This window comes from Lepus europaeus, chromosome 7 (genome assembly GCF_033115175.1).
Source record: "Lepus europaeus isolate LE1 chromosome 7, mLepTim1.pri, whole genome shotgun sequence".
Lineage (NCBI taxonomy): Eukaryota > Metazoa > Chordata > Mammalia > Lagomorpha > Leporidae > Lepus > Lepus europaeus.
Window position 1 is genome coordinate 40315832 of NC_084833.1, and position 24348 is coordinate 40340179.

A 24348-nucleotide genomic window follows, 5' to 3' on the forward strand; every position below is an offset into this window, starting at 1 on the left:
TAGTATAATTACTTAGCACATTTCCTAAAAGAACAAATGTTTTGGTTATGATCCCTTTGAGGCTCCATGCATACAGAACTATGTTGATAAGTGTCCCCTTCTTTGGGGTATCAGGAAAACGTAACTAACTGCAGAGGAAGGAGCTGATTTCAAGACTTAAATGAGCCAACACTCTACATGAGAAATGATAATGGTTATTTACACCAAATGGCTAGTTTGGGATGTAATTTGGTGCATCTATTTGAACAACCTGCATTTGAATAGTATGTTGACTGACACGTCATAGAACTTGCATTATATACATACCCACTTAGCTATTGTGCTCTTAGCATTCTTGTGTTAAGACACTATGAAACATATGAACAGAAAGGAAACCAGATATAAAATGATATTCAACTGGAAAAATAAAGAGTATATTTTGCCAAACTAGTATTCATGAAGAACATGAATAAAGATAGAAATGTAAGTTCATGAGAATATTCATGGATTAGAAAGTGTACAAATGTCAGAGAACACAAATGCATATGGAATCCACCATAATAGTGTCTACAATATTCAAATGCAAACAGAAATATGCACAAATGAATAAAGTGTTTGGTGATAGGTCTCTGTTAATAAAAAACTGGTGAGAAGATTAAATCAATGCTCCTAAATGTGTCTGAGATTCATTAGGAGACTTTTTATACAAAGCATTTGAAGTGATCATCTCTTAAATGAGGTGATAATAAAAGAGGAAATGACTGACAGCAGAGGTTAATATTGTAGAGAAAGATATGTCCTAAATCCTCATTCAAAAATCCAGTCAATGTTTACATCATGGGAACAGTGAATGAGCACATCTCTCTAAGATCTCAGGTTCCCCACACTACCTTCTAATTACCTGAAACTTATTAAGCTTTACTACCAGGAGAATAAAATGTGATTTGTATTCTTTCTGGATTGTATAGTTAATTTCTTCAACTTAATACTGACTGATTCAGAGAACATCCATTATAAATGTGACATCTTTTCCAATTTGTAAATGTTAAGTTGGTTAATAATCATGAATACACCCGTTCAACATGTCACATGTGACTGTAACCACATCTAGTAATTAATATATTTGATGTATGCTGATCTATTTTAGCAGGATCTGTTTCGTGAATTAAAACAGTAGATTTAACATTTACTCCTTGTTACCTATTTCTCACCATACCCCTTAGCTAAATTGTTACTGTTCCTCTTACACAGTGTTACAATGATCTGGACTAAGTCATTTGCAATGGCTTCCATGAGCAAAACGTTAGTAACATGTTTTCCTTAAATGGAGAACATGATCATTTGATGATTTGGACACTGAGTCAAGCGGACTCTCTGAATTACATATTTAAGACATTATCCCAAGGAAGGGCCTAAAGGACAGCTTTTGAAGATTCTTAGCTTAAAAAATCCTTAAGGTTTGAGACCAACATTGAAGTCTAAAAGTCAAGTTGAAGGTCTTGTATTGTACTTGGGCCACTGACCCATGTGGGAGACCAGGATGAAGTTCCTGGCTCCCGGCTTGGCCTGACCCAGCCCTGGCCATTGCAGCCATCTGGGGAGCGAACCAGCTGATAGAATAGCTCTTTCTCTCTCTGTCCCTCCCTCTCTGTCTCTCTCTCCATCTCTCTGTGACGCTGACTTTCAAACAAGCTAATATCTTTAAAAAATAAAGGGATCACACCATCTGGTTATCAACATTTGCTGCAGATTTAACAGGCTCACACTCCACATTTGCTGCATCCTTTAAAAACGAGCTGGACCAACTCTTGAATATCTGTCTCTAGACTTTGAATGAGCTTTAATCATGGATTATTCAGAAGCATAAGAGGAACATAATCCATTGCCAGTTACCTTCTTTTATCGTCATCCTTTGTAGAGATATTGCCTATAAAACATGCTCATTGAGCAGTTAATCAGGTGAACAGGTCAATTGCTTATTTCAGGAACTTCCAATCATGCCTGACACTCAAAGAACAAATATACTGTGTTATCTGCCCTTCCCAAGATACTACTGTGACTGCATGACATTGTAAAATGGTGCTCTCAAAGGAATTAAGGCACTTAGGAGTGATGAATACTAAAATGGGAATAAAAGGCAGCATATTGACACCATATTTGCTTGACTTCTTCTACAAATTCTGTAACTACCACCAAGACAATTTTGATAAATTGCCTTAATTAAATTCATGGAGAGCCAAGAGAGAGGGAGAACCACAAATTATAGTCTGGAAATAAAACTTTTATGAAAAAAATCTATATTTCATTGTCTTCTGTTCCTATTAGGTCAAGACAGCCTAGCTTCCAGGGAAGAGAAAGCAATGACTCGCTGATATGATGCTTTCATTTTTTTGCAAATATCTGTTTATTTTAAGTATTACCTTTAAATATTGTTCACTATTTCATGAATATACTGTGAAATTTTATTTTTGAAGATTTGGGCATCCATGAAAAATAAGACATTATTAATCTTAGCTTAGTACAATTTATTTATTTATTTATTTATTTATTTATTTATTTATTTTTTGGACAGGCAGAGTTAGACAGTCAGCGAGAGAGAGAGACAGACAGACAGAAAGTTCTTCCTTCCGTTGGTTTGAAGCCAGGAGCCAGGTGCTTCCTCCTGGTCTCCCATGCAGGTGCAGAGCCCACTTGGGCCATCCTCTACTGCCTTCCCGGGCCACAGCAGAGAGCTGGACTGGAAGAGGAGCAACCGGGACAGAATCCAGCACCCCAACCAGGACTAGAACCTGGGATGCCGGCGCTGCAGGTGGGGGATTAGCCTAGTGAACTGTGGCGCAGGCCTTTGTACAATTTTCTTAATGAAAACTTCACATAACTAAGGTACTTGCAGACAAACTTCTCAAACTGTAGTATGCTGCAAAGAGAACACTATATTTTCTGACTAGCAATGATGATGTGTCTGAGTGCCTCCTCTATTCAATGCTGTCTTTTTTAAGTCTCATCAGGGAAAAGTGTGTGAAGCAGTTAAGCAAATTGAATCTAGCAACTTAGTTCCAGGTCCATATTATACCTCTTCCTCTGATCAGCTGTGTGCATTTACATCATTTAATATTTTATTATGGCAATGTATTCATCTGTGAAATAGTGATAGCTGTATGGTCTATCTCAAAGCATCTTGAAAATGTTTAATGGTTTTATTAAATCACCTAAGATCAGTACATAAGAAATGTATTAGGGTTCATAATCTCTGCATTGGTGGACAGTTGGAACAATAATACAAAGAATAATGGTTTACTTGAGAATCTAAATGACTGAATGAACAAATTGGAGTAAATAACTGTCGAGATCATGTTCTGTGATTTCCAAATGACTTTAAACTTGGATTCTCTTCCTTCACTGCAGTTATATGCAGATTGTGTAATTCTAACACGTAAATTCTATAAAGGAATCAATATTCTATATGAATAAGAGGGGATTGTGAATCCAGGGTTCTCACGCTCTGGGCTTTCAATTTTTCCCTCCTCAGCCCCAAAATATTCTACTAAGCGAGTTGGTCTTGACAGCATATAAAGGAGTCCAACTGCTTAAGACCCAACAGATTAAGCAGTTAATGCTGAAAGAAGAAAGCGACCTGTGCAAATCCACGGTGTATGTCAGGCTGGATGCCAAAGACTCACAAAACCCATGTGCAATTTTCAATTACAATGAACTGCATTTCACAATTCATCCAGGGGAGCTATCTTTATGTAGCTTAAGTCGTAGCCAAGGCCCATAAAGGATAAACCTTTTTTTGTTCTTTTAAACATTTATTTATTATTTGAAAGAGTTATAGAGAGACTGAAAGGGAGGGAAATAGGATGGGGGGAGAGAGAGAGAGAAATGCAAGGGCTGGGCCAGATCGAAACCAAGAGACAGGAGCTTTTTCCAGGTGTCTCATGTTTGCTGCCAAGGCCCACACACTTGGGTCATCCTCAGATGCTTTCCCAGGCAGATAAGTAGGGAGCTGAATTGGAAGTGGAGCTCTGGAACTTGAACTGGAGCCCATATGGGATGCTGGTCTTTCAGACAGCAGCTTAAACCACTACACCACATGCCTACCCCAGGATAAACCACTCACAAAAAAAAAGGCAAAGGAAATCAAGAACAAAGCAAAACAAACAAACAAAAAGAACAATATTTATTTCCTTTGTTAAAGACAGTTTCTTGCTATTCTGAGTTTTCACACCAGAATGTGCTTCCTTGTTGCTTCTCTTGCTCCTTCCTGTGTTCAGGTCTTGAATTATTCATTCAAAAATATTTGAACACCTTTACGAGGCAGCTAGTTATAAGCACTAGAGACTATTTTGTATGATTATAGATATGTTAATTAGCCTGACAAAATCATTTTGAAATATGTACCTATATCAAAACAATACATTATACTGCTTAAATATATATAATACTCATTTGCTCATTAAAAGTAAATATTTAAATTTTTAAAAATTCAAAACCCCTGCCACCATGAAAATCTATTAGGAAAACAATGCTTTAAATAAGCTGAAGTATATTGAAGGCATTGGCAAAAAGAGATTAAATAAATAACCAGGATTACATTTCAAAAAACTTCTTCAGTCTTAGTACAAACAAGCAAGCACTGTTTATAATGTTAACAGCTGCTTTTTCAACTAGCTTATATAAGACAGTATACATTCTTATTTTGGAAACAAACATTTATTTATTATTTTATTGAGAAACTAAGAAGTATAAGGATAGAGAGTTAGACAGAGAGAGAGGGAGAGAAAGAGAGAGAGAGAGCCCTATTGGTTCCCTCCCGGATGCCTGCAAAATCCAGGACTGGGAGCCTAGAACTTAATCCATTTCTCATACATGGGTGTCAGGAATCCAATTACTTAGGCCATCACTGCTACTCCCCAGAGTCTGCATTCTCAAGAAGCTGGAGTTGCAAGCCAGAGCCAGGCCTTAAGTCCAGCCCTCAAATATGGGTTGTGGGCCTCTTGACTGCTAGGCCAAACCCCCTCTTGCAAACCTTCAGTGAACAAAAATAGGTCATCTTTCAGCACCTTTTATTCTGCATCATTTGACCATTTATATCATATAACACAATCCAGGTGGATACATAGTTTGGGGAAAGTTTAAGACAATATATGACTAAGAAAATGTCCCCCTAAGTAAACAAGTATATTTTCTCTTTGTTCTCTAGATTTGACCAGCTCACTCCGCTCTATAGTGTCAATAATTAGTTCAGTCCCTGTTGCAATCAGTGCTAATTACAGTACCTGAGCTATAAAAATAAAGGATTCCATTATAGCAAAGTTCACAAATAATTGTTTTAGTGCAGCTATCCACATTGTCCATCTAAAACAGGAAATGTCTCTTTCACATATATCTGTTTTAGAGTTGTAATTGAGCATGTTTTATGAAACAGAATCATGTCAGAAATAGCACTGTGATGCTAAATAGCTGATTGAAGAATTGAAAACAGTTAGCCACCTAATATTTCCAGTTCAGATGTTTCAGATTACACAGAAATCATATTAGGTAGAGTGAATGAATAATTCACTTTTCCTTTGAACATGTTGGAATTGAATTGACACAGTCAGCATTCATTGGGTTTTATACAATTTAGACACTGCTTCAACTTACATAGTTAATGCACAAAAAAAGAAACAAAAATTCCAAAACAAATTTCTAACTTACAAGCAGACACATAGCATAGATGCACATTTCAGAACAACTACCAATATTAATTTTTGTTAACTTTGATAATACCTATTTTAAAACACATTATCCCACTGGAAATATGTTTTCTTTTTCTCAATAGGAAGAAATTCATATTTTGCAAAATTTAAGTAATCTTCCACTATTTATCATTAAAGCTATCTAATAGAATTACACAATCTATAGTCAAAAATTTTGTTAATGTTTTCTTCCACATTAAGTTTTAAATGTTAGCTCTTCACAAGCAATTGTTACTGAAACAATTTAATTAAAATGATAAGAAACGACACTTCTCTTACAGGTAAAAATCATACATGTAAGTAAAACATTGTAGAGCTCTTGGTTCCTAACTCACCAATTAAAAGTTGAGTGACACAAAATACATTCAGTAAAGTATAGTCATAGAGCATATTTGAAAAGAATTCTGTATTAACCATCAAAAGGAATTTGTAAAATTTTTCTTAAATGTGTTTCTCGAGATCTCCTGTGACAATGCATTATTTTTGTTTTTTGTAGGAGATAGGGAAAATGATACAGTAAATATACTACAGTAAACGCTAGAAGGTGAATAATAGTGCTATGTATTTTAAAGAAATTAAAATATAATATGGTGATCCAACATCCATTTGATCATGCATGGAAATAATAAAAATAAATTGATAATTGTGTCATATAAGAATTCACAAGACAGAGAAAATGAAGTATTAGAAAATGAAGCTGTTCAAACTTGATTGATATTAATCCAAATTCTCATTTTACAGTGTTATTTATGAAAGCAGTTTCAGAAAATATCATCCTGATTCTTCGTTTATTTAGGTTGAATGATGCCTCAAAACCTGCTGTGTTAAGATGAAATGATGAGTAACTTTCCACAAGATCAATAGGCCCTAGGAGAGAAATTCAGGTGCAGGGTAGCAGTGAGAATGTGAATCTAAATAAAACTAAATTATCTATTTCATCTTCATAAATCTTTGCAGATGGTTAGCAATCCCTTGTTCAGAGGAAAAATTACATAAAACAGGACTTGGGAGACTAGTTACATTCCATTATTTAGACTGTTTTTTTAAAGAAATGGGAACTAATCAGCAGGAACTTCAGATCTTAATAGCTTTAATTTATCCTGCTCACTTCATCTGAAAACTCCGGACCATCTATATATCTAATTCTCTTTCTTTCTCAGATAGAATATTGAAAGAAACATTCTTATAAATGAAACTCAATTACTCTGAAAATAGAATGGCTCCATTTCTATACCATAGCACTACTTTTACTATTGATGATATTTCCCAATTCTCAAAAACAGTAAATTTATTTGAGTTTGTCCTTGTGATTAAAGGTATGTCAGAATATCCCAGTAAATTTTTCTATTGGTTAAATATTTAATTTAGTATATTTTTTACTAACTATCTTGAAAGATACATTGCTCAGATTGGAGTCATTGAAACCTGTCAAATTCAATCTGTAAAATCAATGGTTTTATATGTTTTCTGCACTCTCAAAATCACTCTAAAAAGTATAGGTAAATATATTTGATATAGACAACCTCCATATTGATTTACACCATTGATTTGAGTCTGCAAGTTTTGTGCTGTATCAAAACTATCTATAAGATATTTGAGTTTTAATTCTCCTGTTTGTGAGCTATGTTCAGTTTATTCATGAATGCATGTATTTGATTAATGATATTCCTATAAAGAATCCCAGTTTCAAGGATTAATATAGCTATTCCTTTGTTTTAGTAATGCATTGTCTTTCACAAAAAATATGAATCTGGGTTCTTTGGCTCTACATGGCTACTTTCCTCTCATCAAATACCCATTTTGAAATGCATATTACCTGATTGTATATCCATATTTTAGAATTATTCTCTCATCTCACATACTATTATCTGAATTTTTATCAAATATCATGCCAAACATTTTGAACAACTTAATTCTTTACCTGGAGTAATTCCAGCGGACCTACAATAAGGGATGTGTCTAGAGAATGCAAAAAATTACTTATTTGCGTCACAAATTTAACCAAATATTTTGTCCACATCATATTTAATGTGTTGTGTTAAATAAATCTTTCACAGACTTTACTTGACAAAATTATTGGTTCAAAATAATAGAAGAAATAAACACTACAAAAAAGTCCATGCTAATAAAACTTGCAACCTTGAGGAAAGTTATTCAAGTGGCTAATATGAACAATGTTCATACCTGAATGCAGCTTCGATTCTAAAAATGCTGAGCACTCATAACATTTTACTACCCTCCAGTTGACTTCAACAATTAGGTCATAGTAGTATTAGGTATCCAAATATTCCAAAAGAATTAAGTGTGACATTGCATTTAATTTCCAAATAGACCAATTTGTACCGGATAATCTATCAATGACAACGAAGCTTTTTATGACTGTGGATATCCATTTCAATTAGGTTATTGCTTAAGGATCATAATTGGCCTGAAATCTTTTGGAAAATTTGTAGATTAAAAAGTTACATAAAACTGTGGAAAAGTTGCATGCTTTAGAAACAGTATTTCCATCAAGACTGTGGTCTAAAAAGAGTATGAATACGGTCGCAAGTGGGTATCTTTAACAGGTTTCTTGATATTTACAGTATTTTCTCTTCTCTAGTTGCCATGCCTTCAAAGCTGTTCAGTTGTTTTTTGGGACCTTTTTTCACTTCACATTCAGAACAAGGAGGCATTTGTAGTTTCTGTCAAACAATACAGAAAACATCATTAGAGGAGTCAAGACTAATGAGTTTTAAGGTGAAAATCTAAACTCTTGGCAATAGTAATGAAAATTTACAACTCCAAAAATATCTTAGGGAAAATAATGTCAGATACAAATGTGCAAACACAAAGAAGCTACTTGTATTTCAGGTATGTACATTAAAATATCTTGTCCAAAAGTGGAAAGATACCCCAAAATTATTTTGAGGGACCAGCACTGTGGTGCAGTGGGTTAAGCAGCTGTCTGCAGCACTGGCATCCCATATGGTCACCAGTTCTTGTCCCTGCTGCTCCACTTCTGATCCAGACACTTGCTATGTGCCTGAGAAGGCAGCAGAAAATGGCCCAAGTACTTAGACCCCTGCACCCACATAGGAGACCTAGAAAAAGCCCTTGGCTCCTGGCTTTGGACAAGCCCAGCCATGGGTATTGCAACCATTTGGGGAGTGAACCAGCGGACAGAAAACTTTTCTTTCTCTGCCTCTTTCTCTGTAACATCACCTTTCAAATAAATAAATAAATTTTTTTAAAAAAAACTACTTTGAAAAAAAAATTAACCAAATGATACAACTCTGATTAATCTTAGCCTAAACTTTGCAAAACATCGTACTAAGTTGAATAAAGCTGAATAATCAATTTTTTGTTGTCTATTTCTATGTTATATCTTGATAGAGAGATGTGGGGAAATGAGACAGGCACCCTCACAGTTGGTCTTCTGAGGACCTCATATAATTAGGCTAAAAGCTTAGTGGCCAGTACAGAAATACTCAAGTGCACAGATGAAGGAATTATTTTATTTTAGCCAGTAAATCATTCTGCTTGAGCTTCAGCAAGAGAAAAGCAATGAACCCAATGGATCTAAAAAGCGTTTTTTGACATACTCAAACTAAAACACACAAACAAGCCGAATACCTGTGGGGCAGGCTCAGATTCTGCAGTGGCATTACTTGTGGAATTCTCTCTGTGCTTCAAGGAGCAGTTTCTGCCCGCCTACAAAAGAAAAATAGAAAAATAGGTCAGTCAAACAAAGGAGATAGAAAAATGCCCTTGAACCTCTCCCAGAGAGACAGTTCCATCTCTTGATGCAAGCGGAAAGGACTGGTTCATAACATGAGCAAGATTACAAGGTGAGATCAAGAATTCTAAGTTGGTTTTGGGATCTCATCAGTCCTTATGGCAGTCAGTTGCTACAAGCTAAATTCCTACTGAAAGTTCTTATCAGGAAAAAGTTAACATAATTAGAGAATTTTAAAACTTTTCATGATACATCCAGACTTTAAGATTTAAATATGACAATGGTCTGAGCACTTGTCAGAGCATTAATATTGCAAGCCATGAAGCAAAGCAAAGAATACGATCATAAATCTGTCTAGCAAAAAATTCTCAATATATATTTAAAATAATATTTTTGGAACTAAGTTCCCATTTTTTACTAGTGAAGAAATCTCATTTTATTAGCCTTACCAGTTTTGTGGAAGATGGAATGTGGGCCTTGAAAAAGTATTCTAACTAGTCTTCATTTACATTTTCACCAGGATTACAGTATTAAATTTTCCCTCTACCCCCCTTTCTTCCTCCCTGCCTCCTTTCCTTCCTTTCTCCCTGCTTATTATAAACATACTAGTAAAGTAACCACAAAAATTATTTTTATGTAAGAATTTGAATTTTCTCATGTGTGATTTCCTGTAATCTTACTTTTTATTAATATAAAGAGGATGCATTTTATGCATTTCACATATACCATTTCCAAATATATAATGATACTTCCCCTCCATCCTTTCCTTCTTCCCTTCTCCTTTCTTATTTTCTTTTAATTTTTGCAATAACATACTTGCATTTTCTTCTTTTTTGTTCTGATCTCTTTATTATTTTCCAATGGGAGTGATAACAAAATTTGAAATTATGTATAAAATTTCATTATAATATCCTTAAACTTAAAACAAATCTTCAGCCTAAAAATACAAATAATAATTTTACCAATAGCATGATGTGAAATTCTTCCACAAATTATTTTCTACATTTTAAATAAGATAGAAATAAACTTAACCAATAACTGTCTTATTTTTAATTATTTTAATATAGATTTAAACCAGAAACATGTCTATTTATTTACTTGTTTAAATATTGTTGCATTGTGATACCATAAACTCCTTACAACTTGAGGTGTTCAATTCGCCAGTTGCTTACATGACAGCTTTTCTGACATTCATTTTAAGTGACTTTGTATCTAAATTCTTTGGCATCTTTTAGACATAACTATACTGCACAATTCTACCCCTTTTACCAGTAGCAGAATATATATTGGAAGGTAATAAATATGATGTAACATAAAATTATAAAAAATACATTGATTTCAAAGTTTTTTACACCACAGTACACATCTTTTCAAACCATTTTTTTTCCCCTGAACTTTTGGAAGTATCCTTACATTTATAAACTTATATGTGTGAAGTTCTAATTATAAGTGGATGGGTATTTCTTTGGAAATTGTCATTGTTTTTGATATTAAAACATCTTATTGAGGTGTATGGCAAAATTAAAGATTTTTTTTCCTAAAAACTAAAAGTATAGCTATGAAATGGATAGGGTGAGAAATAATAGAAATCATTTAATTGTGCCCAGATGGATATTTAATACTGAAAGACAATTTGATATCTACTATAGACTTCTCAAATTGCAGGCAAGTTCAGATTAGAATGATAAATTAAGCAAACAGAAAATTTTAAATTAAACTGTTAATAAGAGGATTTGTGATCATATTAATTGTATTGCTTTATGGCTTGCAATATTGATGCTCCTAAAAGAACACAGACCATTGTATCTCCTTAGACACATCTAATACAGGAAATCCTGGTAGGCAATTGCATGAAATTCTACTTTCACATGACAGAGTTCCCAAACCAATGAATGGCAAATAGGAAGTATTACAGAAATATCTCAGTAGCATTTTTTAATAGAAGTCAGCAGAGAAACCACAAACAGTCAAGCAAATGCCTGAACATTTTAATATCCAGATAAGCAATTTTATAGCAAGGAGTGCCACAAAATCAAGTGACAAAATTAGTATAAAAGGCATGTTTACAGCGTGTAAGCTGATTTTTAGCTTTCTCCTAAAAGGAAAGTAACAAGCCTGCTTAATTCAAATATTTTCCAATGTCTTTCAATTCTTCTAATTATAAAACATCCATTAACAAAAAAATCTGGACACATGAAAATACAAAGAAAATAGAAATAACACAAAACTACATCAAGTAGACTTATTGTAATCATTGACTTTTCTCTTTATTATCACAGGCTTAATTCTCCTCTACATATTGTTCAGCAATAAAAAGTAGAAAGACCATTGATCTGCAGCAATACTCACAAGGGCTATAAACAATAATGAAATCACAAGATGTCAATTTCACTCTTATGCATTGAGGTTTCTGTTTTTGTACCCTATAAATTAGCTACCGTAAATCAGAGAAGGCACATATTTATCTTTTTGTGTCTGGATTATTTCACTAAGCATAATGGTCTCCAGTTGTAACCCCTTTGGTGTGACAGGATTTCATTTTTTTTTTTTTTTTAATGTCTGAGTACTATTGCATTGTGTACATATACCACAGTATCTTATCTAGTCATCAAATGATGGGCATCTAGGTTGATTCCATATATTAACTATTGTGAAATGAGCTGCTATAAACATGGAGTTACAGATAACTATTTAATATACTGAGTTCATTTCCTTTGGGTATATTCCCCGGAATGGGTTGGCTGGGTCATACAGTAGATCTATTGTCAGATTTCTGAAGAATCTCTATTAAATGGTGAACAGAAACAGGAGAAAAATGCTCAGAATGACTAGCCATTATTGAAATGCAAATAAAAACACAGTGAGTTTTCACCCCACCCCAGTTAGCAAGGCTAACATACAGAAATCAAAAAAGAAATGCTAGTGAAGATGCAGAGAAAAGCATACTTTATTAAAACATTGTTTATGGGAATCTAAGCTAGTATAGCCATTATGGAAGACAGCATGGAGATTTCTATAATCTTTTGCATGTGTAACAAGGTTTTAGTCTAATAATGAATGGCCACTGGATAAATAAAATTACACAAGTGAATTCTTTTCCTTTGTTCAAATATGAAGTGGAGACCTACTCTGGCTTCACACTCAAGCACTCTAAAATGAGTGCATGAATCTCAAAAGAGATAATGTAATAGATCAGAAATACTCCAATTAGAATTTAGAGCAAAATTGTTTTTACATGTTCTCTATTCTCACATTACATTGTTTTTCACTGAACACTCTACATGTAACTTTACTCTGTCTAAATGTGTGCCATCAACCTTAATAAAATTATTTATTCACTGTGAGACTTTAAAAAATAGCTAATCATTTCCCTCTTCCATCTTCCTTTAGACAGAATCAGTAATTTGTTCCTACTGTAAAGGTATAATGAATGCAACAGAGTAGCACTTAACACCATTTTAAGTTATATAAGCATATCCATCTTTTCAAATATTGTGTGTTCTTTTAAGATGGGGACTATACATATCACTCTTAAATCACAGTTTGATGTGTTTTTGAAAGTAAATGGTTAATGAGTAATCTCCAAGTAAATAGATATATTTGATAGGGGTTTCAAAAGTTTAATACAAAATTCCTTCTTTCATGTAGGCATACAATATAAAGGAAGAGTGAGATTATAACTGTAATAACATAAATCAACAATCATCAAAAGCTTAACACTTTTTTTCCACAGAACTTTAGGCAAATGCATACAAGGATCTTTTGCACCACACAAGACAATTTTTTTTTTCATGTTATGTTAGCGTGAGTTAGAATAGGAATCTTACATTTCCCTAGAAAAATTGTAATTGCTCTTGTTTTAACATTACAAACAAGCCGGATTTTTCTTTTCTTTTATCAACATTCAGTATTTTAAAAATAAATTGGAATAACTGCATGAAATCAAGCTATAAAATATGATCCATGCAGAGGGTAATCTGCATAGTGTAGGGTTTTCCAAAATATATTTGGAAAATGAGATTCTATAAGTTGCATACATTTGAGGAAAACTGACTTTAATTTTAAATGCTTGTATTTACTACAGTTCTTCTCAGAGATTTTAACAATTTCTTAAATCTTTGATCCTGCATGACCCCTCTACATAATCACATGGAGTCATTATATATGTATATTTTTTACCGAGTTTTCATCTCATCCTTTGAATAAGGGGCTTATGTTTTCAATCAGCACCCAGTAATTCAAATATACAACTGAAATTTTAGAACCAATATTTCATAATGTACAAATGCATTACAAATCTCTGCATCAAAGATACAATACACTTGGCATTAAAGTCGATTATGTGTGAAGTATTATTTGAAGTCATTGTCATGAGGAAGGTACAATAGGATTTCTTCTGGAGTATATTATTTCATTAATGCAAGTATATCCTACCCTCTGTGGTAAACCTTTGTCACCTAAATAATGAAAACATATTAAATTTCAAGATTAAGGAAAATATTATGTTACTGGAAGACAACTCTCATCGTTTTTGATATTTTGTTCCTGTAGAAACCTTGCTTTTAAATTTACTTTTACTGTGCTACATAGGCATTTTAGGATTACATTGTTCATAAAATTTTTAGTGTTTCTCAGAAAGGCAACAGAGATAACGGTCAAGTAATTATGCCTTGCAGGTATGGTGCCATAATAAGAATCTTGTTAAACATAGTTCTCACTGAAACAGGAATTCACTTGGTGAGAACATAAAGGGGAGGTTTCTTCATTGAGTTGCCTTACTGTGTTGCAAAGATGATGCATATTCCCCCAGATTCCAACAAACTGCCTGTAAGGAAGTTAAGAATTGTTGAACTCATTTCCAACATTGTATTAAAAATGTAGTTTTGCGTGGTGGTTGGTTAAAAGTTCCTTGGAGTAAATAGACTTTGTTGAGGTTTTAACTCTGACGTTCATGCATCTAATGTGAAATTATTTTTCTAATGGCCTCAGTTTATTCTGCTATACAATTAATCTGGTTCTTTATGAAGTTAATTTGAGTGTAAAATAATACACCAAAAATCAGCACAGATACTAAGAGAGAATAATTTTTACACCTTCTTATTATTATTGTGATTATTATTACCAAAGTACAGTTAGTTGCCATTGATACTGCAAATTTTTCTCTTGTAGAGACATGTCATGCAATGCCCACACAGAGAGGAACAAGAGGAAAGGTTAAGAGAAGTAAAGAAAAGAAAGTTGAGAAAACATTTCTGACTAGTGTTACCGCAAAAACATTTAATACTAGTGACTTTCTAAATTTTATTAATATAAAAAGAACAGATTTCATGTATATCATAGGTACAATTCCTCACCACTCAATCTAGATGCCTTTGATACAGCTAATGAGCCCTTCTTACTGACCCCCACCATGTGGGCTTCCCAAACCACTCAACTCTCCCAAAAAACTCCCTCTCCATCCCCCAGCTACAATCAGAAGCTCCCTCCCAAACTCTCTCCACTCCCTCCTCTAACACCTCTATGATTATAGGATCCTCTACCACCACCTCAAGTCAGACTTATCCATCTCTTCCCTTACTTCCCTTGCCTCCCTCTAGCAAGCACAAGCACTGTCTCCACTGGCCCGCCCACGTCCCTTTCTCACTGGAACCCGCCCCCCCTCAATTGGTTTCAGATTCACAGGCAAACATGAACTTTCTCCCTAAGGGAGGTGGCAGGGCCAGAGAGTCCCCCAGGGTTCATGTCCTTTTCTTGTTGGCTGATATGAGCAAAACTGAGGAAAAATAAAGCTCCTTTTCTGAAAATCCATCTGAATATAAAAAGGAGTTCCTTTGCCTCTCCACAGCATACCTTTTCACCTGGGGAGATGTCTATTATGTACTAATCTCTACACTTACAGTTGATGAAAAGGAGCATATCTGGTACTCAGCTTGGATTCCTGCAGACTACCTGGCTGAACACAATCCTTCACTCTGTCCAGTGGAAGGCACCATCACTCTCCTGAGCATCAGGACAGAGTGGGTGTATCAGTCGAGAGATTTGGGCACATGGAAACTTAACCATATGCTACCTTGTCTCCTAGAATGAATGTACGCCGAAGAATACTGTACCTATGTCAACTATGACAGAGTTAGAGAAATTACTCAGGGGCCAATGACAACCTGACCCTCTTTTTATCTCACTTACTGAAGCACTCTAAAAATACTCAAATTCAGATGTAACCTCCACAGCCAGGACTCCGAATCTTCATGTCCAGTTCATTAGCCAATTGGTACCTGATATCAGTTACAGACTACAACAGCTATAAAAAGGGCTTAAACCCCAAAACCTCTCTTCCCCCACAATAAAAAAGGATCTCCTAGATGTGACCTTTAAGGTATATAACAACCAAGAAGATAATGCAAAAAGAGACAAGGACCGAGAGAGAAAAAACAAATATAACATGCTGAACTCAGCTATCAGAAACCAAAGTCCATCCAGCCCCAATATTCCAACATCCAAATACAGTACCTCACCTGGTCCCTGCATTTGCTGCAACCAGGCTGAACACTAGGCAAGAGCATGCTCCAACCTGAGGCTCCCAAGAAAAGCTTGCCCCACATGCAGCCAATGGTGTCATGGGAAATGAGACTGTCCACAGGGACACCCTAATGCCCCTGATAAGCAACGCCACCCTGATTCCTCCCCAGCACAACTGTTACAGTGAAAGGGCCCAAGTTCTTTGACCCTGGGGGTAGTTTCTGACTTGTCCAAAGAATTCTGGGTTGTTGGGACAGTGGCCAAACAGAATTTTTTCTTTTGTCCTGGACAGAGAGGCCTCTTTCTCTCTGTTAACAACATTTTCAGGCCATACTCTAGATTCTGACATCTCCGTTAAAGGAGTCTCAGGCATCCCCATCGAAACACAGATCTCCCCAATCCTTCCCTGCACCTTCAGCTCCATTACTCTGGTCCATGGCTTCCATGAGATTCTTGTTTTGTCTTTCTTGTTACAATGTCCTATGCCTCTAAGGGGCAGAGAATTCCTCTCCAAGCAAAAAATCTTGGCCTTCATATCACCACTAGACACCACCTTGATCTTTTGTCTACAACTCCACACCTCCTACTGTTCCCAGTTTCCTATCTCCCTCCACCTCCTCTGCCTGATGACATACCCACTGTTGTCCCTTTACTTTGGGGCACTAGCAATTCCAGCATCACTTGACATCACTCCCTTGTCCTGGTAATCTTAAAAAAACTGCCTTTATCTCACAAGAGCAGTACTCTCTTAACCCTAATACCCAACGGGGTCTTAAGGCTGTAATTCACCATCTTGTTCAGGCCTCTTTCTCCTCGTTCACATACACTCCCACACAATACCCCTATCTTGAGATCAAAAAACTCAATGGAGATTATCATCTCATTCAAGACCTACACAAAATAAATGAAACCTTTGTCCCTACCCATGCCATCATTCCTAAACCCTATACTCTCATGCTCTATCTCTTCTGGCAATACCCATTTCACAGTCTTAGATCTCAAGGATGCCTTCTTTTCAATCCCCCTGGATCCCAACTCTCACCTTCTCTTTGCCTTCACATGGCAAGACCCTGACTCCCAACTGTTCCAGCAGCTAACTTGGACCATCCTCCCTCAGAGCTTCTGTGACAGTCCTCACTACTTTTGTCAGGCTTTACAACCAGACCACCTAACTTTAGACCTCACCCCTAGCTATCTCCTGCAATATGTGGACCATCTCCTCTGCAGTGCCTCTAGAGAAGTTTGCTTACAAGGCTAGTCTACCATCCTAAATGCCCCAGCTACATGGGGATATAAGGTCTTTCCCATTAAAGCCTGAATAGTGCCCACTGTCATCACATACCTAGGTCTCCATATCCCACACAAAATATGGTCTATACAACCCTAACATATTCCTGAGCTCCTGCAACACCCATTTCCTCAACTAAGAGAAAGTTACTCTCCATTCTGGGCTACCCAATTTCTTTTTGCATATGGATCCTTAACTTCTCCTTTACTTCACATCTGTTCTATGTGGCCACTAAAGTGCCTCCAAAAGAGCCCTTCCTCACTTCCACTTCCCTCACAAGTCTGATCACAAAACTACAATAGTCCTGATCCATGATTCCACTCTCCACCTCCCTGGCAAACCCAAGCCCTTCTTTCTTTTTGTCCACACCAATAAAGGGCAGGCTCTTTGCCTTCTGTGCCAAAAGGGGGCGTTACATGAGTTTGGGTTCTAGTAGCCTAACTAATCAAAAGCTGGATCTCTCGTCTCTAGAGGGTAGCCTCTCTGTCTCCAAGCCCTTGCAACCCTGGACCTATTGCAGCCAGAAGCCCACAAGCTATCTAATTTAACAACCCTACATATTCACTCACCTCCCAACCTCCGAGACCTGGTGAGACATTTGGCTTTTCTTTCTCTTCCCCCTTTCAGGGTCCAGATCCTACATACTTTCCTAGTAGACCCAACATTATCCTTCTCACCATGCCTCACTCTAAACCCTGCAACACTTCCCCCTCTCCATACCCAAGATTCATATGTTATGTCACACAATTACTGCAAGTTCTTAGATCTCATTCTCAAACCCTTCTCCCATATCACTTATAAGCTTCTCCAAGACAGCCACATCCCCCATTGGTTCATTGATGGCAGACCCCAAAAGATACCACCCTATGTGTCAAGATATGCAATCATAAAATGAAACATCTCTAATCCGTATAAACATATCCTATTAGAAGCACAACCCCTGCCATCCAAAACTGCTTCCCAACAGGCAGAGCTTATTGTGTTCTCCTGTGATCTCACACTACAAAAAGATAAACAAGTAACTGACTCTAAATATACCTATAATATTCTTCACTATAATATCCTAATCTGGAGAGAATGCAGCTTTCTCACTTAGAAGGGTACTCCTGTATTCAATTCCTCTCACATTATGTTCTCAAAACAGCCTTCCTTCCCAAACAAACCACTGTACTCCACTTTCAGGATCACCTAAGAGATAAATCCTCCCTGACCACATTAAAAAAATCACAAGCCAAATGGAAAAACAGATTTCCCCCACTCACCTTTTGGTCAGCACCCCAAATCCTCTATTTGCCCTGATGGCTACCATCTCAAAGCCATTCCAACACCCTTCTAACCCTTCTACCCCACAAATCTCTCATTTCTACACTACCTTTTTCATCCCTCTACTCAAGTCTTACTGCAGTTTATAAATACTCACCTATTTCTACAACCTCTAAACCAACAATGTCTAGAAAACCTCATTAAGACCTGCCCCACTTGCCAACAGACTAATCCTGGCACCAATCTTTTACATCCAAAGTTCCCCACTCACCAATTATGGGGCTACTTCCCTGCCATGGACTGGCAGATAGAATTTACTCACATGCCATCTGTGTCTAGAGTTAAATATCTCCTTGTAGTAATTGACACCTTTTTGGGGTAGGTTGAAACATTTCCCACTACCAGTAAAAGAGCCCCATGGTTGACTACTTCCTCCTAATAGAAATTATAGCAAGTTTTGGCTTCCCCTCCTTCTTCCAATCATACAATGGACTCAAATTCACTTCCCATGTATCTCAACAAGTCACTCAGTACTTACATATCCCTTGGAAATTTCATATTCCTGATAGGCCTCAATTATCATGAAAAGTCAAGAGGACTAATAGATCCTTAAAATAAATTCTCACCAAACTCTCCATCAAACATTGGACAAAACTCCCATCCTTAGCTTTTCTAAAGCTTAGAAGTCTGCCAAAGAAATCTCTTCGAATCATGTTTAACAAATATTTCTCTTTCCCAGGGCTTGAGTTTTGCTTCTTCCACCTTCCCTCCAACATGCCCTTTCCTCTCCTTTCACCTAGCAGATTGTTGTTATGCCAACATATTAACTGGGCCTTACTGGCCCCTACTCCTGAGGCCTGCCTATGGGCCTTGGCTACAGGAGATATCGCCTACCTTTCAAACCCAACCTCCTCCCCTCTGACTTCAGCATGGAAGGGGCCCCACAAGTTCATTCGCCTTACCTTCACCATGGCTAAACTAGATAAAGACACCATCTGGGCCCACCTTTCCAGGCTAAAAAAGGCCCCGCCCACAATCTCCCCTCCTATGCCAATCCACGCCCAATATATGGCCACCTCCACCAGCCACACATCACTCAAACTAAGTTATCACCCCCGCTTCTTGAGCAGGACCTGTGTCACAGGCACCATCTTGCCTAACGGTCTTTACCCTGCCCCAACTCTACACCTTCCTCACAGCCTTTCAGTAAGACCTCTGGATGACTTCACCTCAAATCTCATTTGACAGCCTCTGACAGCTGATTGATTATCTCTGGCTCCAGAGAACTTTCATCAACTTCAATTCGGAGCAAATCCACTTATTCATCACGCAAGAGTGGTCTCTGTTACTTCACACCTTTGCAAATATCCTTTTTACTTTCTGTTCGAACTTCATATTGTAAAGCTCCAACTGATTGGACCTGTTAAATTTTTTTTTCCTAGCACTCTTTTTAATTTCTTCTCTGTAGGATGATTTTCTGCTATCTCTCCTTCTTACTGGCCCCTCCCCTTTTTGTCTTTACCTCTCACCCCTAACCAGACTCATTTTTGGCATTTTCAGGCAAGGGACAAAGATTGTGTAATCCTAGGGGTCTAAAATGTCACAAAAGCAGATTCCCCAGCTAGTATTCAGTTTGATGCTTGTAAGGATGCAAAGGACAAATACAATATGGGGTATAATATGGGAATAACCTGATACCCAAGACTACAAATATCTTTGTTTCCAAGAAGGAAACCTAGCCAATTATGGACAGAAATGGGGCTGCCCAATCCAGGACTCTCCCCTTCTTCCCCAGTGCTATTGCCCTATGTGAATGTGAACAGATGAACCTTACCCGCCTAATATTCCCCTAAGATGAGGTCAATATTTAAAACTAAAAACAGTCTTGCCTGCCTTGTCCCCCTACAGACTTGGGAAATGTAATCCAGTAACATAGACTATCACCAACCCCCATGAGCCTTGGCAGCTTTGAAAACAAAAAGCCAGTATTCTTATCAATGCAAAAGGAAAGGATCCCAGGAGCATAAATAATATAATAAAAATCCCTATGGAAAAACCATGACCCCTCCAGGCAAGTCAGGACTCTTCCCAAATCCAATCGCTGGCCAAACAGGCTTAGTCCAAGCAAACTGCACCTGTCATTTACCCCCAACTCCCTGCTGAACAATTAGCAAACCTTACACTTGCCATCCTTCAGTTCTCGAGATCATCCTTGGGCAAGGGTGGATGGCATGTCTGCCAGTCAAAGAATGGGGATTCTCTGTGCTGGCCTCCTTGCCACATCACTTAACAAAGGCACAGACACCCATTGTGTACCTTGTAACTATACTTCATCCCTTGTTATAGGATCCAGCACCTATATCACCTATATCACACTAGGCAGCCCTACCCTGGGACTACAACACCATCATTATCAATCAAAACAGAAAAGCTGTAAAAGCTCCCCCTGTCACTCATTTGGTGTACCGCAATGATTTTCTAACAGCCAGTACCCCTGCCCATCTTCTCTGCACCTTGGTAATACTTATCCCCAATTTTTATCTATACCAGAGAAACAGAAACAACATCCTAAGTAAACACACCTCCTGCTTCACAACCCCTGTAGTTGCCCTCCTTTTCCCAACAGTCTTGGGAGCAGGAAGTACGGCCACAGGTGCCACAGCTTTGGATGTGTCTCAACACCCTCTAAAACAACTGGCCCAACAAACAGACACTGACATTGAAAGCCTCCACCAGGAGGCTTCCAACTTACAAGAACAAATGAACTCCCTGGAATCTGTGATTCTGCAAAACGTAGAGAGCACTAGATCTCCTGACAGTACAATAGGGCGGAATTTGTCTTTTCCAGGGAGAAGACTGCTGTTATTATGCCAAGCAGTCTGGAATGTTAACTGACTTTGTAGATAAAATAAAAAATAAATTACTGGAGTGGGCACAGGATCAAAACCAATGAAACATGGGATGTACTGCTACACTGGGAGAGTGGGCATGGTTAGCTCCTCTTCTTGGGCCTGCCATAGTCATCCTCATGGCCCTGCTATTCAGACCATGCCTATTTAATTTGTTCCACAATTTCTACAGAATTCCAACAAAGCCATCTCTGAAGACCAGATTAAGATTATGATGTACTCCACCACCTCAACCAAGGATACAGCCTCTTCCCTCAAACTGAGGAGGACTCCAGGCTATAGAGTTAAACCCCAGAATTCCCATGGCCCCTTCTTAGCAGGAAATAGCCAGATGAAGTCCATATCCCCCTTCCTTTTTTGTCTCTATGGTCTGGGATAAAGGACAATATAGCTCACACAGTGTTACCCCCTTTCTTCCTTCTTTGTTGGGACCCCTTTTTCAGGAACCAAGCTAGACTTTTCCAATCCCCTTGCAAAACACCTGGCAAAACAGATAAGTTGCATGGGGCAGCTTGTGAAACAGAAAAGAGGAAAGTTCCCAGAGGCTTCTAAAAGCCCCCTACTTCCCACTGGCAGCATCAGGTTCCCTCTACAGCCAGATAAAAGCTCAGCCTTGTATGCATCCTATGAGGAGTTTCTGCAAGAACAGACTGCTCCCCCTCTTTGCTTCAATAAAAGCAGCCTGTCACTATTGAGGTCAGTCTTCTCTCCTTTTTCCAATTCTTTTCTGGGGGGCTATGAAAGGTCAGAACCCCAAGCTATACAAACCTAAAACTGAGTATGAAAGTTGATTTTTTTTTTACCAGTCAGGATTCCAAATAAATATGCTGGCCAACTCCATAAATTCAGCATCGTGATAACATGAACAGAGGCCATACTAAAAACATGACAAATTGTTGACCCACTGAAAATGTGCAATTATTACTCTGTATTTTAAGCTAGTAATTTGTGGGTTTTTTGCTGTTAAGTTTCTGATAATTTGTAATTGAAAATTAATATAGATGTTATAAGGTAGGTCTGTTTATTATCATGTAATATGAAAGTATTATTTGTATTATTTTACCTCTGTTTTAGTAACTTAACTGTAGTTCACGTGCTGGATTTACTTTCTTTGAAGGTATACACTGAATAAATTGTAAATAAAAAGACTTCTTGGAGGAGCTTATTTGCTAAATAAATGTGTGACCCAATACACATTTGATTTTTCGTGAGAAAGCAATAAACCGATATTTACTTAATTTTTTGAATAGAATTCTTCATGTTCATATACTTATTTATGCAAACAAGTCTTATTTCTTTTTTTTAAAGATTTATTTTTATTTATTTGAAAGACAGAGTTACAGAGAGAAATAGAGACAGAGAGAGAAGTCTTCCATCCACTGGTTCACTCCCCAGATGGCTGCAAAAACCGGAGCTGTGCCTATCCGAAGCCAGTAGCCAGGAGCTTCTTCCAGGTCTCCCATTTGGGTGCAGGGGCCCAAGGACTTGGGCCATCTTGTACTGCTATTCCAGGCCATAGCAGAGAGCTGGATCAGAAGAGGAGCAGCCGGGACTAGAACCGGCACCTATATGGGATGCCAGCACTTCAGGCCAGGGCATTAACCCACTGGCTTCGGATTAGTACGGTGAGCCGGCTGCAGCGCACCAGCCGCAGCGGCCATTGGAGGGTGAACCAATGGCAAAGGAAGACCTTTCTCTCTGTCTCTCTCTCTCATTGTCCACTCTGCTGCCTGTGAAAGAAAGAAAGAAAGAAAGAAAGAAAGAAAGAAAGAAAGAAAGAAAGAAAGAAAGAAAGAGAAAGATCTGAGCCTTGTGTGACAGGTATACATTTGTGAAGCGAAGTCATGAGGACAAAGAAAAAGTAAAACTAGAAAAGTGTGGTGGGCAGGGAGGAGTACCTCATAGTTAACAGTGGTGACATCAGCTGAGATGTTAAATACTGAGGGATGGATGACTAGAGTAGCACAGTTCATGGAAAAATGTATAGGACCAGCTGCATGGAACATTTACAGGATAAACAATATACAGACCATAAAATAAGTCTCAAGAAATCCAATGTAACTGAAATCATAACATGTATCTTTGCTGAACACAATGAAATGAAGCTGGAATTAATAACAAAAGAAACTCTAGAAAATACAGCAACATGTGGAAACTGAAAAACATGTCCCCGAATGAACAGTAGTTCATAAAAGGTATAAAAAGCAAAATAAAAAATCACTGGAAAATAATTAAAATGAAAATGCAACACCTCCAAACCAAGGAATGACAGCAAAAGTTATGTTAAGAAGAATGTTGATAAAAATAAGTACCTACATCCAAAGGAAAAGGAAAGGTATTAAATATATGTTCTAACAATGCATCCCAAGGACCTAGAAATATATGAAAAAACCAAATTCAAAATAAGTAGGAGGAAAGAAATAATAAAAACTATAAAAGAAATAAATAAAACAAATAAAAAACTGTAAAAAACAGTAAAGTAGAATTGGTTTTTGAAAAAATAAACCAATTTGATATACTGTTGACCCAACTAAACAAGAAAATACACACACCCAAACTTACAAAATCAGAAATGAAAAAGGAGATGATATTACACCTGCTACCACAGAAATACAAAGAATAATTAGGAATTATTACAAAAAAAAGCTAAATGTCAACAGAATGGAAAATCTAGAAGAAATGAATAGATTTCTGCGCACACATAATTTACCAAAGTTGAGTCAAAAAGACATAGTTAACCCAAATACCAAGTAGATCAATAACTAAGGCTGAGATTGAGTTAATAAAAGGGCCTCATGTGGCCGGCACCGTGGCTTAGCAGGCTAATCCTCCGCCTTGTGGCACCGGCACACCGGGTTCTAGTCCCGGTCGGGGCACTGATCCTGTCCCAGTTGCCCCTCTTCCAGGCCAGCTCTCTGCTGTGGCCAGGGA

General features: G+C 37.3%; 1 protein-coding gene across 1 annotated transcript in view; it reads right to left on the reverse strand.

The window, feature by feature from the left end:
* Positions 1–8299: 8299 nt before the first annotated feature.
* Positions 8300–24348, reverse strand: part of LUZP2 (leucine zipper protein 2) — a 293256-nt gene continuing 277207 nt past the window's right edge. The window contains exons 11-12 of the mRNA XM_062197489.1: positions 9336–9413; positions 8300–8404 (exon numbers count right to left, since the gene is read on the reverse strand). Of these exons, the coding sequence (XP_062053473.1) occupies positions 8300–8404; positions 9336–9413 (183 nt within the window). The remainder of the gene's footprint in view (positions 8405–9335; positions 9414–24348) is intronic.